Below are 17,177 nucleotides of genomic sequence, written 5' to 3'. Positions count from 1 at the left end.
TGCTCCCCCACAGCCCGGTTCGACCTGTGCCTGCGCTCTGGAGGTGCCAGGCTAAAGTGGGCATTCAGCCTGGAAGAGTGGTGCCAAGGATACGCCCCAGGTCTCCAGTGCGCCCCCACAGCCCGGTTCGTCCTGTGCCTCCTCCAAGGACCAGGCCTCCAGTAGGTCTCCCCAGCCTGGTGAGTCCTGTGCCTGCTCCACGGGCCAGTCCACAACGAGGGTCCCCAGTCCGGGGCCCGCAACGACGGTCCCCAGTCTGGGGCCCGCAACGAGTGTCCCCAGTCCGGGGTTGGCGACGAGGGTCCCCACACCAGAGGCGCCAGTAAAGTGGGGGGAGCCAGAGGTGGAGGGGGGTCTACGTCCCGCACCAGAGCCGCCGCCGTAAGGGATGCTCCCCTTTAAAGTCAAGTTTTGCGGCCGGAGTCCGCACCTTTGGGGGGGGGTGGTACTGTCACGCCCTGGCTATAGAGAGGCTTTTTTCTAGGCCAGGGTGTGACTAGGGTGGGCATTCTAGTTTCTTTATTTCTATGTTTTCTGTTTCTATGTTTTGGCCGGGTATGGTTCTCAATCAGGGACAGCTGTCTATCGCTGTCTCTGATTGGGAATCATACTTAGGCAGCCTTTTTTCCTTTGTATTTTGTGGGTAGTTGTCTGTGTTAGTGGACTGTGTAGCCCTAGTCAGCTTTACTTTTGTTGTTTCTTGTTTTGTTGGCAACATTTATAACATTAAAAGAAATTGTACGCTCACGACACTGCACCTTGGTCCTGTCATTTCCCTGACGACGTTCGTGACAACTATCAACAAGGCAGGTCCTACAGGCCCTAGTTTTGTCGCACCTGGACTTTGTTCAGAGGGACTTAGGAAAATGGCTGCACATGGCAGCACAGCTGGCCCTTGGATGTACACAGAGACATGCATGTCAATCTCGCAATCTCGCTTGGCACAAAGTGGAGGAGAGATTGACTTCATCATTACTTGTATTTGTGAGAGGTACTGACATGTTGAATGCACCGAGCTGTCTGATTGAACTACTGGCACTCAGCTTGGACACACATACCCCACAAGACATGCCACTAGGTCTCTTCTTCACAGTCCCCAAGTCCAGAACGGTCACGACTTCCGCGATGTCGGTCCCTCTCCTTGTTTGTTGTTTCGACGTCACCTTTCATTTTCCATTTATGTTGTCTTTGTTTTATACACACCTGGTTTCATTCCCCCATTATATGTTCATGTATTTAACCCTCTGTTTCCACCATTTTTTTGTGCGTGATTGTTTCTATGTTCATTCGGTACGTTATGGCTGGTTTTCGACGGGTGCTGTTTACACCTGTGCGTAATTGATTACCGTTTATTGTTGGTCAAGTGTATGTTTACCGTGTGACTTTATTTTTAGTAAAGTAAGTTGCTCACCCATTCTGCTCTCCTGCGCCTGACTTCATGCACCAGCTACACCCACCTTCTGACAAGAACAGACTATGGGAGGGCACAGAACTACATAGAGCCATGGCTACATGGAACTCTATTCCACATCAAGTAACTCATGTCAGAAGGAAAATGACATTTAAAAACAGATTAAAATACACCTTATGGAACCGCGGGGACTGTGAAGCAACAAACATAGACACACGCATACAAATGATAACATACGCATTCCAAACACATGTACAGATGGATTTAGTGTTGTAGATATGTGATAGAGTAGGGGCCTGAGGGCACACACCGAATATGTTGTGAAATCTGTTATGAATGTTGTGTAGTGTTTTTAAAATGCATAACTGCCTTAATGTTGCTGGACCCCAGGAAGAGTAGCTGCTACCTTGGCAGGAACTAATGGGGATCCCTAATAAATACAAATACAAATTACACACAGAAATACTACTCAGTTAAATCAGCTGTCGAGGTGGTTGGTCTCAGACGATCCCGCAGGTGAAGAAGCCGGATGTGGAGGTCATATCAAATGAAACATTTTTGGTCACATACACATGGTTAGCTGATGTTTGCGCTTCTAGTTCCGACAGTGCAGTAATATCTAACAAGTAATCTAACAATTTCACAACAACTACCTTATACACACAAGTGTAAAGGGATGAAAAAGAATATGAACATATAAATATATATATAAATATATGGGTGAACGATGGCTGTGTGGCATAGGCAAGATGCAGTAGGTGGTATAGAGTACAGTATATACAGTTGAAGTCGGAAGTTTACATAGACTTAGGTTGGAGTCATTAAAACTAGTTTTTCAACCACTCCACAAATTTCTTGATAACAAACTATAGTTCTGGCAAGTCGGTTAGGACATCTTACTTTGTGCATGACAAGTTATTTTTCCAACAATTGTTTACAGACAGATTATTTCACTTATAATTCGCTGTATCACAATTCCAGTGGGTCAGAAGTTTACATACACTAAATGCGCCTTTAAACAGCTTGGAAAATTCCACAAAATTATGTCATGGCTTTAGAAGCTTCTGATAGGCTAATTGACATAATTTGAGTCAATTGGAGGTGTACCTGTAGATGTATTTCAAGGCCTACCTTCAAACATAGTGCCTCTCTGCTTGACATCATGGGAAAAATCAAAAGAAATCAGAAGTCTGGTTCATTCCTGGGAGCAATTTCCAAACGCCTGAAGGTACCACGTTCATCTGTACAAACAATAGTATGTAAGTATGAACACCATGGGACCACGCAGCCGTCATACCGCTCAGGAACGAGACGTGTATTGTCTCCTAGAGATTAATGTACTTAGGCTCGAAAAGTGCAAATCAATCCCAGAACAACAGCAAAGGACCTTGTGAAGATGCTGGAGGAAACAGGTACAAAAGTGTCTATATCCACAGTAAAACGAGTCCTATATCGATATAACCTGAAAGGCCGCTCAGCAAGGAAGAACTGCACATGAGGACAAAGATTGTACTTTTTGGAGAAATGTCCTCTGGTCTGATGAGTTAAAAATAGTACTGTTTGGCCATAATGACCATCGTTGTGTTTGGAGGAAAACGGGGGAGGCTTGCAAGCCGAAGAACACCATCCCAACCATGAAGCACGGGGGTGGCAGCATCATGTTGTGGGGGTGCTTTACTGCAGGAAGGACTGGTGCACTTCACAAAATAGATGGCATCATGAGGAGGAAAATTATGTGGATATATTGAAGCAACATCTCAAGACATCAGTCAGGGAGTTAAAGCTTGGTTGCAAATGGTTCTTCCAACTGGACAGTGACCCCAAGCATACTTCCAAAGTTATGGTAAAATGGCTTAAAGACAACAAAGTCAAGGTATTGGACTGGCCATCACAAATCCCTGACCTCAATCCTATAGAAAATCTGTGGGCAGAACTGAAAGTAAGGAGGAAACCTGACTCAGTTACACCAGCTCTGTCAGGAGGAATGGGCCAAAATTCAGCAACTTATTGTGGGAAGCTTGTGGAAGGCTACCTGAAACGTTTGACCCAAGTTAAACAATTTAAAGGCAATGCTACCAAATACTAATTGAGTGTACGTAAACTGAAATAATAAATCTTTCTCCCTACTATAATTCTGACATTTCACATTCTTAAAATAAAGTGGTGATTGAGACTTGAGTGGCTTGAGACTTGATTTCCATTATTAAAGTGAGCTGGAGTTGAGTCTGTATGTTGGCAGCAGCCACTCCATGTTAGTGATGGATGTTCAACAGTCTGATGGCCTTGAGATAGAAGCTGTTTTTCAGTCTCTCGGTCCCTGCTTTGATGCACCTGTACTGACCTCAACTTCTGGATGATAGCAGGGTGAACAGGCAGTGGCTCAGGTGGTTGTTGTCCTTGATGGTCTTTTTGACCTTCCTGTGACATCAGGTGGTGTAGGTGTCCTGGAGGGCAGGTAGTTTTCCCCCGGTGATGCGTTGTGCAGACCGCACTACCCTCTGGAGAGCCTTATGGTTTTGGGCGGAGCAGTTGCCGTACAGCCCAGGACCTGACGTGGTTACACGTGGTCTGCGGTTGTACGGCCGGTTGGATGTGCTGCCAAATTCTTTAAAACGACGTTGGAGGCAGGTTACGGTAGAGAAATTAACATAAAATTCTCTAGCAACAGCTCCGGTGGACATTCCTGCAGTCAGCATGCCAACTGCACGCTCCCTCAAAACTGCATCTGTGACATTGTGTTGTGTGGCAAAACTGCACACTTTAGAGTGGCCTTTTATTGTCCCCAGGTGCACCTGTGTAATGATCATGCTGTTTAATCAGCTTCTTGATATGCCGCACCTGTCAGGTGGATGGAATATCTTTGCAAAGGAGAAATGCTCACTAACAGGGATGTAAACAAATTTGTCCACAAAATGTGAGAGAAATAAGCTTTTTGTGTGTATGGAAGATTTCTGGGATCTTTTATTCCAGTTCATGAAACATGGGACCAACACTTCACATTCTGAGTTTATATTTTTCTTCAGAGTAGGTCTAAAGTATGATGAAGATCTGAGAAGTCAGTGGTATAACTTTGATAGAAAGATAGATGATGTGGACAGGGTTAAAAAGTATTTGTAGCCGGAGCGGTTATAGATTAGAGGACATGATTGATGAGCACACATGTCAAGTAATCAAAACCTGGGTTTAATTTAGCACCAGTGGGGATCTAGTGTTTAAGCCCAACACTTTTTAACAAGCTTCGGTTCAGACACAAACAATAACTTCATTTAGTTCTCAGACTGAAAATAAATTACTGGGGAAGATATAACTTAATTTCCTGCGTCACGCTGTGCGTTTCTCAAATCTAAATCTCTCGCATCCCCCTCCAAATGGCCGAGCTAATCTCATCATCTTTCACTTTTTTAATGTATTGCAATAATTCAGCCGTTGCCAGCTTTTATTTTTTAATAAATAAGGGCTTACTGACTGTAGCATGGGGCCATAAGTATTGCTCATATCCCACAAGGACAAACAGAAATGAGTGTGGGCCAATACACACGCAAGTGTTATACGCACTTCAATACCTCCATCTATTGGTGCAAAGTCAAAATACAGCCTAAGTTCCCTTAGAATACTACAAGGCTGAAAAGGCTTCTTTTCAAGCATTTACAATACTACAGACCCTGAAAAACAGCCTATACATTGTCTACATAGTGCTGGAAACAATGCGTACCAAAGGAATCAGCCATTTAAAAAGAAAAAAGGGTAGCCTCGTATGCATACTGTCTGAGCTGTAGCCAACTCTTGTCTTACATCATTGCAATGGTGGGCCATAATACTTGGCTAATACTTTTTACACAACATACAGTACTTGAAAGACCCTTTGGATTTTGTGATCGCCGTGATCATTTGTGCAGCAACGGAAAACTGTTTAAAAACATTTTGCAACAGACAACGAATAGGTACGTTTGTTATTGGAAAAGTCCAGGTACAGTCCCACCTTGTTCCAGGCCGTCTTCTTGCGTTTGGTGCCCAGTGATAACGATCCTGCATTTGGCCTAAATTGGCTGCCATTGCCTTCTGAACGAGAGATAGAAGCAGCCCGGGGCAGCAGGGTCTATTTCTAGTCAGACCCGATCTCCGTGGTGATCTGTGGTGATTCAACAATCACATGCAGGGACCTTCAGGGAATGGACTTGCCAGGGCGCCGGCTGCGTCCTCGCTATCCACTGATTTATGTACGGAAAGTTGTAAACGAGGCCTGCTGTGAGAATCGTTTTATTCTTTCGACTGAATTACATAATTGAGGCCCTGGCACGTTATTATTTCCAAGCTTATGTCAGGGCCATCTCCCCCCTATTATCTTTCTCTCAGTCAGACACTTGTAATGGCCCGACAATCCATCCTCACCCTCCACCCTTGACCTACCCGTGACCCATGGCTCCGTTGGCAGGCTTGACGATAAACGTCTTCTGCTTGCGTTTCCGCCGCAGCTCCTTCACGTAGTTCTGAAACTGGGTGTACTCGGCGGGGAAGATCCACGTTTTGGGAATAAAGCTGTACTCCTGAGGCTGGCTCTTGATCATTCTGTGTGCGGGGAGAAGAGAAAGGGAGTGGGGACAATAAGATAAATAAATATCTTCACTGTAAAATTGTTTATATAACAAACCCCAAAGTTTGTATAATGCTTAGCCAATTACTAACTAGTAACCAACTTAGTGGTGTAAAAGAACAGGAAAAGCACTTACTTTGACATATTCCTTGCCAAACAGTCTTTCCGGCAAATCTCCCCCATCCCAGGGAAATGGTTAATTCTCTACAGAAAAAGACATGCAGACATAATAATGTTTTTGAGGCCATTGCGCTGTTTACCTCCAACTTCACCCCCAAAATTGTAACATTAAAGAGAAAACCCTGATGTGAGATTACAATGTTCTGACATTTATGCCCAATTACGGACTCAAAACAAAAGGTGACTGTTAGACGTTTCTTAATCTTTATTTGGTTTACCCCATCGTTTTTAATTTAAAACGAAAAAAGACGATCAATCTTTACTGCAAGGGGTAAGGTAATTGGTTGTGCATCGGAGCTCCGGCAATTGTAGGCAGTGACAGATGAATGAATTGCTTTGAATGTGGGAGAGAGAAAAAAGCCTGGGTTTTCTGTATTCTTTGACCAAATGAGGTTGAACAGGGGCGTTAATTAGGCTCGTATGAACTGCAGCTTGACAGCAAACTTTCCAAGTAAATCACAGAACTAGAGAAAGAAGGAATGAAGAAAATAAACACGAACACGTGTGTGAAAGGAATCCGTGATTATACATACGAGACAGATGTAATTAGGTGCTCTGAGATTTGGAAGAAATCTCACAATTAGGCTGAAAGCTGTGCATGTGAGAGGCATCATGAGTGAAAATCAAAACCGTTTGTTCAGGGATTCCTTTTATTCTCCTTTTTTCTGTTGTAAGCTTATGAGACTATTGCATCTGAAAGTCGAATCATTCTAGCTATGCAAAGTATGTAGTGATACTTCCAATTGCCACAGAGAGACATGTTGAGCATATACCCTACAGAAGTAATGTTCAACCAGTTTTGTTCCAACCTACACTTCCTGTATCTTCACTTAGCTATGCCTAATTCCCTTTGACTCTGCAGTGCTTTAATCGATCATTACTGTCCGGGGTAATCAAATAGCTGATTCCGAAGATGGATGGCTAGCACATGGCGCTAGCTGAGGAGGTCAAGTTTACACAGCAGTGAGAGCTCAAATGCAGTTGGGGCCATTTTCAAAGGAACACAAAGACCTCTGAAAAACCTTTGTTACTGTTTTGACTGAGCATCACACTTGATGTCTCAGTTATTTGAGAGAGAGAGAGAGAGAGGAGAGAGGAGAGAGGAGAGAGAGAGAGAGATGACCTGGCCTCCACAATCACCCGACCTCAACCCAATTGGGGACACAGCAGGGACTCTGACATGCCTTGTCTCCAAACCTCCCCTCCATCTCCTCTTCTCGGATGCCGAAGCAGAGCAGTGTGTAAGCAGCACTGGGCCACGGGGGTTGAACCAAGGAAACGAGTTAAAACGAGTTAAAGTAAAATCAAAGCTACTTCCTGCTCCCCTCATGGTACACTGGCTGCTGCTGAGGCGCTCACCGTGGCCGTTCTCACCTGGTGTGACAAGACAGCACTGAAGGGTCATAAAACTATGCAAGCAACAGGGGGAAACTCTGGCTGGTCCCTGGGCTTGACCAAGTGAGGTGTCACTTATTCATAGGTAAGCCAATGATGGTCTTAAAGGATTGGAACTACAATTGTTTTACAAGATATGTTGTTCAGTGGCAAGAAAAAGTATGTGAACCCTTTGGAATTACCTGGATTTCTGCATAAAATGGTCATCAAATTTGACCTGACCTTCATCTAAGTCACAACAATAGACACACACAGTGTGCTTAAACGAATAACACACAAACAACCACAAGTTGTCATGTCTTTATTGAACACACCGTGTAAACATTCACAGTGCAGGGTAAAAAAAAGTATGTGAACCCCTGATTTAATAACTGGTTGACCCTCTTTTGGCAGCAATAACCTCAACCAAACATTTTCTGTAGTTGCGGATTAGACCTGCACAACGGTCAGGAGGAATTTTGGACCATTCCTCTTTACAAAACTGTTTCAGTTCAGCAATATTCTTGTGATGTCAGGTGTCAACCACTCTCTTGAGGTCAATCGGGTTGAGGTCAGAACTCTGACTGGGCCACTCCAGAAGGTGTATTTTCTTCTGTTGAAGCCATTCTGTTGTTGATTTACTTCTCTGTTTTGGGTCGTTGTCCTGTTGCATCACCCAACTTCTGTTGACATTCAATTGGCAGACAGATGGCCTAAAATATAGATAAACTTGGGAATACATTTTTCCACCGATGATAGCAAGATGTCCAGGCCCTGAGGCAGCAAAGCAGCCCCAAACCATGATGCTCCCTCCACCATACTTTACAGTTTGGATGAGGTTGTCATGTTGGTGTGCTGTGCCTTTTTTCTCCAGACATAGTGTTGTGTGTTCCTTCCAAACAACTCAACTGTAGTTTCATCTGTCCACAGAGTATTTTGCCAGTAGCGCTGTGGACCGTCCAGGTGCTGGATGTTCCACAGCGAACTTCAGACGTGCAGCAATGTTTTTTTTTTGGACAGCAGTGGCTTCTTCAGTGGTGTCCTCCCAGTGGAGGAAAATCTATCATGATAGGTCATTGAGGCAAATCTGATCAGCATGAGAAAAGACACCTACATATACAGTTTCAAGTCTCTAGGTCAAACGGGGTGGCGGATGAGAGTTTTAGTGAGACCGCTTATAACAGCACCGCCTATAGGCCAATCGGCACCATTATTTTTCACCAAGTTACTCATGGCCTCTAGTTTCTGTGTGCCAAATTAGAAATAAAGTTAACAATCTACACTGAGCATACCAAGCATTAGGAACACCTACACCGAGTTGAACCCTCTCCCTAGGACTGGGCGATATATAAAAAAATGTTTCCGTTATATTCGACTGTGTTTTAGCATACTAGACAGCCTTTCACTAATTGTAACCACGCCGCATCAGTGTAGCGGCGGTAAGAGTTCCACCAAAATGGAAAGTGAGGAAGCCAGCTCAGCCTCTCGTGAGGAAATCAGCAAATCAAATGTATTTATCAAGCCCATCTTACATCAGCTGATGTCACAAAGTGCTGTACAGAAACCCAGCCTAAAACCCCAAACAGCAAGCAATGTAGGTGTAGAAGCACGGTGGCTAGGAAAAACTCCCTAGAAAGGCCAAAACCTAGGAAGAAACCTAGAGAGGAACCAGGCTATGAGGGGTGGCCAGTCCTCTTCTGGCTGTGCCGGGTGGAGATTATAACAGAACATGGCCAAGATGTTCAAATGTTCATAGATGACCAGCAGGGTCAAATAATAATAATCACAGTGGTTGTCAAGGGTGCAACAGGTCAGCACATCAGGAGTAAATGTCAGTTGGCTTTTCATAGCCGATCATTCAGAGTATCTCTACTGCTCTCTATCATCTTCAAACAGGGCAGCAATGTTTTTTCAGTAATATGGAAGTGGTTCGTTCGGGTTTAAGAGGTCTGATGTTCAGCAAACTAATGTCCTGTGTAAAACGTGTCGAAAGACAATTGTTTCAAAAAGCAGCAGGACAACTAACCTCTTCCATCACCTGCAACTGAAACACGTGGGGGAATGGGAGGAATGCATGAGACTACGCAATGCCGATTCCAGTTGCCCGATTCCCAAAACATCTGCTAAAAGACAAACTGAACGTTTGATGAGCGAAGACCGACAGGTGTGCATGACAACTGACAGTGGGAGCAACATGATAAAAGCATTTGCGCTTGAACAACTGGATCCGCCTGCTTTGAACCCAGACTTCAACTCGCCATCGGTAAGTGTGACATTGGATAATTAAAGTGCAACAAAAAAGTTATGTTCAGGCCAGCTAATATGTTAGTAGTTGTGTCATTCTGCCAATCCAACAGCAAATAACCACAGGCTGTTTTAATTATAACAACATTAACTAAATTAATACATTTTCAATCAAAATGATTATATAAATTACATATTCAAACAGCTAGTGGTCAAACATTCCTAAACAATAGAATAGACAGAGGGAGAAGAAGAGAGATTTGTCTGTAGCACAGACTGAGCTCAGTCTACACACTCGCCAGCTCTCAACAGAGTCCCCAACCAGGTGGGGATCAAGACAGAAGATGATAGAACGAATCCTGGAACAAGAAAAGGCCATAGCCCGAGTCCTGGCCTCAGAGAAGAAAAGCATGCACCTGCTGCCCAACTATCAGGATATTGATGTGTTGGAGTCAGTGAACAAAGCCATAGGCCCACTACAGGAATTCACTGACATGCTGTCTGGGGAGAACTACGTCAGCATCTCATACCTCAAGCCTGTGCTAAACCTGTTCAACAGCAGCCTCCTGTAGCCAGAGGAAGGTGAGGGCATGCTCACAAAGAAAATCAAGAGTGCCACACTACAGTATCTCAACAACAAGTACGAAGATCCTTTCACAGTTGAACTCCTTGATATACCCTCGCTGGTGGATCCCTGGTTCAGGACAACATATAAAGCAGATGACAAGATTGAGAGCATCAAACAAAGAGCTGTTTTGGAGCTGAAGTCTCTGCTAGCTGAGGAAAGCACACGTCACCCTGGCACAACTGTGCACCAAGAAGAAGAAAGTGAACCTGTGTCTAAGAAGGGCAAGAAAACACTTGCAAGCTTCTTCAAGAAGACAGTGCTGTCTGGCCCACAGTCAGAGGAGGACAACATCAAAACTGAGTTGTCAAGTTACTTGATGATGTCCCCTGACACAGACCCAGACAAAGACCCACTTGAGTGGTGGAGTCTCCATGAGGCCAAGACTGAGTAAGCTTGCTTAAAAAGTACTTGTGCATTTCTGCTACAAGTGCCCCTTCAGAGAGGGTCTTTAGCACAGGTGGGAACATTGTGACATGTCACAGGGCATGCCTCAAGCCAGAGTCATTAGACAGGCTTGTGTTCCTCGCCAGAAACTTGTGAAGAACAAAGTAAAGGAAGATATTTTGTTTGACAGAATATTTAATTTATTATTGTGCAAATTCTTCTTAGGGATACATGTTTTCATTCTTAATTTTTTATTTGATTTGCATACAATGATGACAGCCTGGCAAGCAGTGTTGTTCATTTGTTTTGCACAAATAGGCCTTGAGGCCTTGTATATTTAGTTTTTTTAATAAAGAAAATTCAATTAAGAATTATGTCTTGGTCTTTAGAGAAAAACAAGAGAAATCGAGATATATATTGTGAATTGTCCAAAAATGTAGATAGGCCATATTGCCCAGCCCTACCTCCCCCCGCCCCTTTTTCCTCAGAACAGCCTCAATTCGTCAGGGCATGGATTCTACAAGGTATCGAAAGCGTTCCACAGGGATGCTGGCCCATGTTGACTCCAATGCTTCCCACAGTAGTGTCAAGTTGGCTGGATGTCCTTTGGGTGGTGGACCATTCTTAATACATACAGGAAACTGTTGTGTGGAAAAACCCAGCAGCGCTGTAGTTGTTGACACAAACCAGTGCGTCTGGCACCTACTACCATACCCCATTCAAAGGCACTTAAATATTTTGCCTTGCCCTTTCACCCTCTGAATGGCAGACATACACAATCCATATCTCAGTTGTCTCAAGGCTTAAAAGTCCTTCTTTAACCTGTCTCCTCCCTTTCATCTCCACTGATTGAAATGGATTTAACAAGTGACATCAATAAGGGATCATAGCTTTCAACTGGATTTGCCTGGTCAGTCTACGTCATGGAAGAGCAGGTGTTCTTAATGTTTTGTATACTCAGTGTATGCTTGAGTTGTTTGACTATGTCAAGAAAAAAAACATCTGAGAATAACAATAGGTTTCTCAGCTTAGCTGTGAACCCCTAAATATCGGTGAAGTAAGCAAGAATTTCCTTTATTTTTCGGAATAAGACCTGACTAACATTGTTTTTAATAGGCTAAATTGCACACTCTCAACATGTGTTCTTGCAATTTGTAGTCTGTGACATTTCAGGTTTAGATATGATCATTTATCACTAAGTAGCTTGGATGTAGTGATCTAGTTTTCAAAGTAACTAAAGTTAAGTACTATAGTTTAATGGTAGCATTGGTGCAGCTTAACTTCTTTTAGTGTAAAGTAATTGGTACCTTGGTAAAATATTTCTTCAGAGTAGCTTCCACAACACCTGTGCGGTTAGATTGTTGTTCTCACATCACTTGTTAGTTCGTTGTTCTCACATCACCTATCATGATGTGCGCACATGCTGCACTCCTCTCACTCATGTGACTCAGCTGCCTGCTGCACCACTTTCTCAACACACACACGCCCCCCTCTGGCCTGCCCCCTCCACTCACTAACTCACTCAGCAACAGCCTGCCTCACTGCCTGATAGTCAGCAGCAGGTCAGTGAAATACATTTATGCTTTTAAATGCCTTGGTGGCTGAGGTGTAATTTAGAAGGGTCCATGCTATCCGGGGTCCTTTGGACGTCCCCACCCCATTAAAGTCAAAATGTAAAATGTTTAAGGTTAGGTTTAGGTAAGGGTTAAGGTTAAGTTAGGGACGTCCCAAGGATCCCATATAGAACTGACCAATTTAGAAGTACCCCAAAAACCCGAAACTCATACATTTTCATCAGCGGCATCGTTATCAAAGTAGCCCAATTTGACGGGAAAACCACAGACATGGAAACCCTCCGATGTTCTCTGAAAGTGTTTACCTCTATTGTGTTTGAGGCAAGATGTACTGCATTATTTTCTAATTAATTTCTCAACACAAATTATACTGCACCCTTCCCCCTTTAGAACTTACTTCACAAACAAACATCTTTACTTTACAGTAAGAAACTCTACCCCACCCCATGTGGAAGGTCACAGGCATACCAAAGCAAAGATGTGTCAAACTGTTCCCTACATACCTGGTAGTTCCTGAGATCAGCGATTTTCTCGTGCTGCACAGCCGAGTCGCTCCAGATGAGGTTGGCTGTCTCGTCCTCATCTCGGGTTTTCAGGAAGGCCATTTCATTGATTGCTATCCGAACTGGAAAACATAACATAATTGAATAGTCACTAAATTAGTCAAGTCATTAACCACTGGTCACACCACATAATTTCAACGTGGATAATTGGGAAATATTTGGTTGAGAAGTTGATTCAAAGAGATCACACTCAAAAAGACAGCCAAAAATGTGTTGAATTTCCAATATGTTATCAATATGCTTTCAAACCATTTAAAAGCACAGCAAAGTCCAAATGGGAATACAATGTCAGATATCTTTTTTATTTGTACAACAGATTGTGTTATCACTTTAGAGACAAATGACCTGGATTGCAGTTGAGATCACATTAAAAGTACATGGTGCATGTGATCAATGCCGTTCGAGATTCAGCACAGATTATTACAGCAATTGTGAAGACCTCCACAGACCTGCGATGAGCTATCCATGCTATCCTGAACATGCACGCTACACATAAGAAGAAATGTATAGTTACAGTAACCTCTAAATGTGGCCATGGATGTTACTCATTTTAAGGTTGAATGTTACTTTTGTTTGTAAAATAGCCTTTATTTTAGGCTATTTAATGTATTACAAAAGTAACATTGAATTGTGTTTGGTAGTTTGTGCCCAGTGGGTAGACATTCATCTCACTAATAATAAGTAGGTTATCTTTATTCATATATATTTTTTTACTTCAGTAATGCATCTCAGGCTCTATTTTTGGCTGGTGATAGAGGTTCAAGTGTCAAATGCAAGTGAGTTTGCAATTTCATAATGTAAAAACTGGAGCACTGGCATTTTCCACCACTTATGCCAGGCTCAGCAATTTACACTAAGGTGGGAGGGGAGGCAATATTTAAGGTGTGTCCTTAAAAACAAGTGCAAAAGTGACAATTTCATGCAGTGCTGAAGGGAAGTTTCAAGACCCACTAAAAGCATGTCTTAACAGTATGTATTTCTAGTCTTAACGCATGGATTTCGATAGCGGAAGTGCAGCCTATCCAGTCGCAACGCAAAGTGCCCATCGAACAAGAGATGTGCCTTTTGTGCCGGTGAATCTCGTATTTAGAAACAAAAAAGCAATTGGTTTTCCCCCATTTCGTTTAATTTGATTAAAAACCAAGCATAGCCTACCCTCTCCTTAATTTGCATTGGTGCATCGTTTTATTCTGGGCATGCATTAGCTAAGTAGCCTATGAATAAAGGGGTTTTATTCATAGGTTTTTGCCCTCATGCTTTTTCATGATTCACAATTGACATACCTGCATACTTCATTTCGCTAGTTAAAGTAAGCTATCCGTCCAAAGAGCGCCCCTCGTCCGATTGCCAAAGACGCTGTCCTCAAAAACTATTCAGTGCTTTTATAATGCCATATCAACGGCACATTATTTTTGAGAATGTGCCTTGCACATAGGAAGCGATACAATTCACAGGAGCCTAGTATTTTGTATAGACGTGTGAATGTTACGGGCAAAGACATTTAGGCCTGGGTGTGCACACAGTGCCATAGAACGAGGGATGTGATTTATGATATGATGATTCTGACCCCATCCTATTTAGAAATAGCGTTGTTGTTTTACAAAACAGATTGCTTGTTTTTGTTTCATTTGAACTGTTAGTGTCGGAGGAGAGCAGTGAGAGACAAAGGGAGTGAAGGGAGTTGAAAGTCCTTGTTGCCCAGCAACAGCCCCAAAACATCACTGCTCTAGAGGAGATCTGCATGGAGGAATGGGCCAAAATACCAGCAACAGTGTGTGAAAACCTTGTGAAGACTTACAGAAAATGTTTGACCTCTGTCATTGCCAACAAAGGGTATATAACAAAGCATTGAGATAAACTTTTGTTATTGACCAAATACTTATTTTCCACCATAATTTGCAAATAAATTCATTAAAAATCCTACAATGCGATTTTCTGGATTTTTTTCTCTCATTTTGTCTGTCATAGTTGAAGTGTACCTATGATGAAAATTACAGGCCTCTCATCTTTTTAAGTGGGAGAACTTGCACAATTGGTGGCTGACTAAATACTTTTTTGCCCCACTGTATTCTCATGTGTGTGTGACTCGTTTCAGGAAACTAGGCGTATGTCGAGCATCACTACTTCACAGGAACGCCATTTGAATATACTTCACAGATTTTGGGAAAAACTAGGCCCAGATCTGTTGATGGAATTCCAATTTGTTATTTGTAAAATGTATTTTAGGTAAAATGTATTTCAAATACATGTAGATACATTTGCATCTTTACTAAAATGCATGTAACACCTTAAAATGTATTCCAGAGATGCTTGTACTAGGGTAGTGACAAATGGACCAAAAATAATTACATTTAAACTGCATTTTTTGGGGGGGGGGGGGGTTCCAATAAAACTATAAGAAAAATTCATAAATTTCACCAGAATTCAGTTGCGCTGCTGCCAACGACATAGTGGTGGAGAGTTTAACTCCTTGCACGTCAACTCCCGGGCTCGTCTTCCATTTCTGAGTGTCAAGATTAGATTCCACTAGGAATCGATTTGGCAGATTCAGTATTTTTGGAACGGAGGAGACTGATTTGTACTTCCGAGAACACAAACACTCGCATCTTTCATAGCGAGCTAGCGAGGGACAGAGAGAGGGGAGGGGCACCATATAGGCAGGTCGGCCACCAGGCAGAGAGTCAGAAACGTGCACTAGGCCCATCTATGGGCAATGGAATGCTGTATCTTGCAATTTCATGGCTTGCAATGTCTCACAACTTCAGTAAAGCAGGGTATATCATCTATGAATAGGCTAGGATAATCTACACGTAAAAGAGACAGGTGAGTCCAAACAGTTGCAAAACGAAACAAGAGTTTCTATTGGACAAATTCAAAAATGTCCCTCCTCGTTTTCTTCCGTTAGATTATATTTTAAGAAACATTTTGCAACAGAATCTGCGTATTGAATACGCCCCCAGGCGAGCCAGTGCGAGTAAAAAAGTCAGATGGAACAGAGTACATCGGCATTTTAACTTCATAGATTTATCCGGTGGTAACTTGTGGAATAGACACCGGGGAATGCGGTTTTAACCAATCAGCTTTCAGGATTAGACCCACCCGTTGTATAAAGTTGTATAAGTGAGTGCACTCGCTCTGTCTGCCATTCTATGGTGAGTATGCAGTTTATTGCACTGTGGGCCACTTTATAGTTTACTGTCAATGTTAGCATACTAGAACTTTATTGTGTAGCAGTGTATAGACTGCAGATGTGTTCTGCTATTGTCATTTATTTCCTCTTATACTGAAAAATCCTTCTAGTTAGATGTAATAGATGCCGATTACATACAGCATATCATTTAAAGTCAGTATTGTATTCACATCTGTGTGAAGCCATATTTCATTACGTTTACATTGCATACTGTAGTAAGCTAAGCTGATTAAGCTTTTATACTGCATGCATCTTCTAGTCATAATTGTATATCATTCCTTTTTCTATTTCTTGTAGAACCACATCCTACAGTTCATTAAAGAACCTTAAAGAGTAGCAGTGTGTGGTTCATGGTGGTGAGGTGACAAGCCAATTAAGACAGCATCCATAGTGCTCTACCCGGCAGCCTTGTCGTGATTCAATATATCCAACCTAGCTTAGGTATCTGAACACAGGTTACCCATGCCCTATTTTACAAAAAAAGATAAATAAATGGCCCATAATATATTCAAATCCCAGTGGAAACCCGAAGTATGAGAGATAGGTAGCTGGCGCACTTAGACATTAATCCAATGACCGACTATTCATTATTCAGTGACTAATTAAAAATTCATATGCCATAACGAAACAACGTATTAATTCATTTCTTGAAAGCTTTGGCAAACCTGGAGATGCTGGACCTAATGTTGCGTAATTGCACTTTAACAAGTACAAATCTTTCCAATGTGACTGACAGTCCAATTACACTGGAATGTCTAATGGCATTCAGCTAACCTAAAGCAAAAAACAATGTGGGTTTGTCTGTTCCCTTTGATCCACTGCAGTGACTGACATACAATCCCATCAGTAACTCTTATTGTTGTTATGGTAGGATGTTGAAATTAAACTACGGTGGGGTTCAATAGCTCTATTTACATAAAGCTTTGGCATCCATTTCTATGGGAAGCATTACAAAAACAAAAATATAGTGTATCCTGTTTCTAAATGTGTATACATATTTGAAAGTATTGAAAGGGATAGACAGAAATGAGCTGGGAG

At 42.5% G+C, this 17,177-nt stretch overlaps 1 protein-coding gene across 5 annotated transcripts in view; it reads right to left on the bottom strand.

Annotated features, from left to right (window-relative positions):
- ttll7 (tubulin tyrosine ligase-like family, member 7) overlaps nt 1-17,177 on the bottom strand; it is a 119,434-nt gene that overhangs the window by 82,973 nt on the left and 19,284 nt on the right. For all 5 annotated transcript variants that reach the window (XR_002473246.2, XR_002473245.2, XM_021599946.2 and 2 more), the window contains exons 4-6: nt 12,890-13,011; nt 6,139-6,206; nt 5,819-5,977 (exon numbers count right to left, since the gene is read on the bottom strand). Coding sequence is in view for 3 of the 5 variants with exons in the window: in XM_021599946.2 (XP_021455621.1) it covers nt 5,819-5,977; nt 6,139-6,206; nt 12,890-13,011 (349 nt within the window). In the remaining 2 variants the exon portion in view is untranslated. The remainder of the gene's footprint in view (nt 1-5,818; nt 5,978-6,138; nt 6,207-12,889; nt 13,012-17,177) is intronic.

This window comes from Oncorhynchus mykiss, chromosome 4 (assembly GCF_013265735.2).
Source record: "Oncorhynchus mykiss isolate Arlee chromosome 4, USDA_OmykA_1.1, whole genome shotgun sequence".
NCBI classification, from domain to species: domain Eukaryota; kingdom Metazoa; phylum Chordata; class Actinopteri; order Salmoniformes; family Salmonidae; genus Oncorhynchus; species Oncorhynchus mykiss.
The sequence above is the reverse complement of the archived record's forward strand: the minus strand, read 5'-3'. Positions and strand labels throughout refer to the sequence as shown.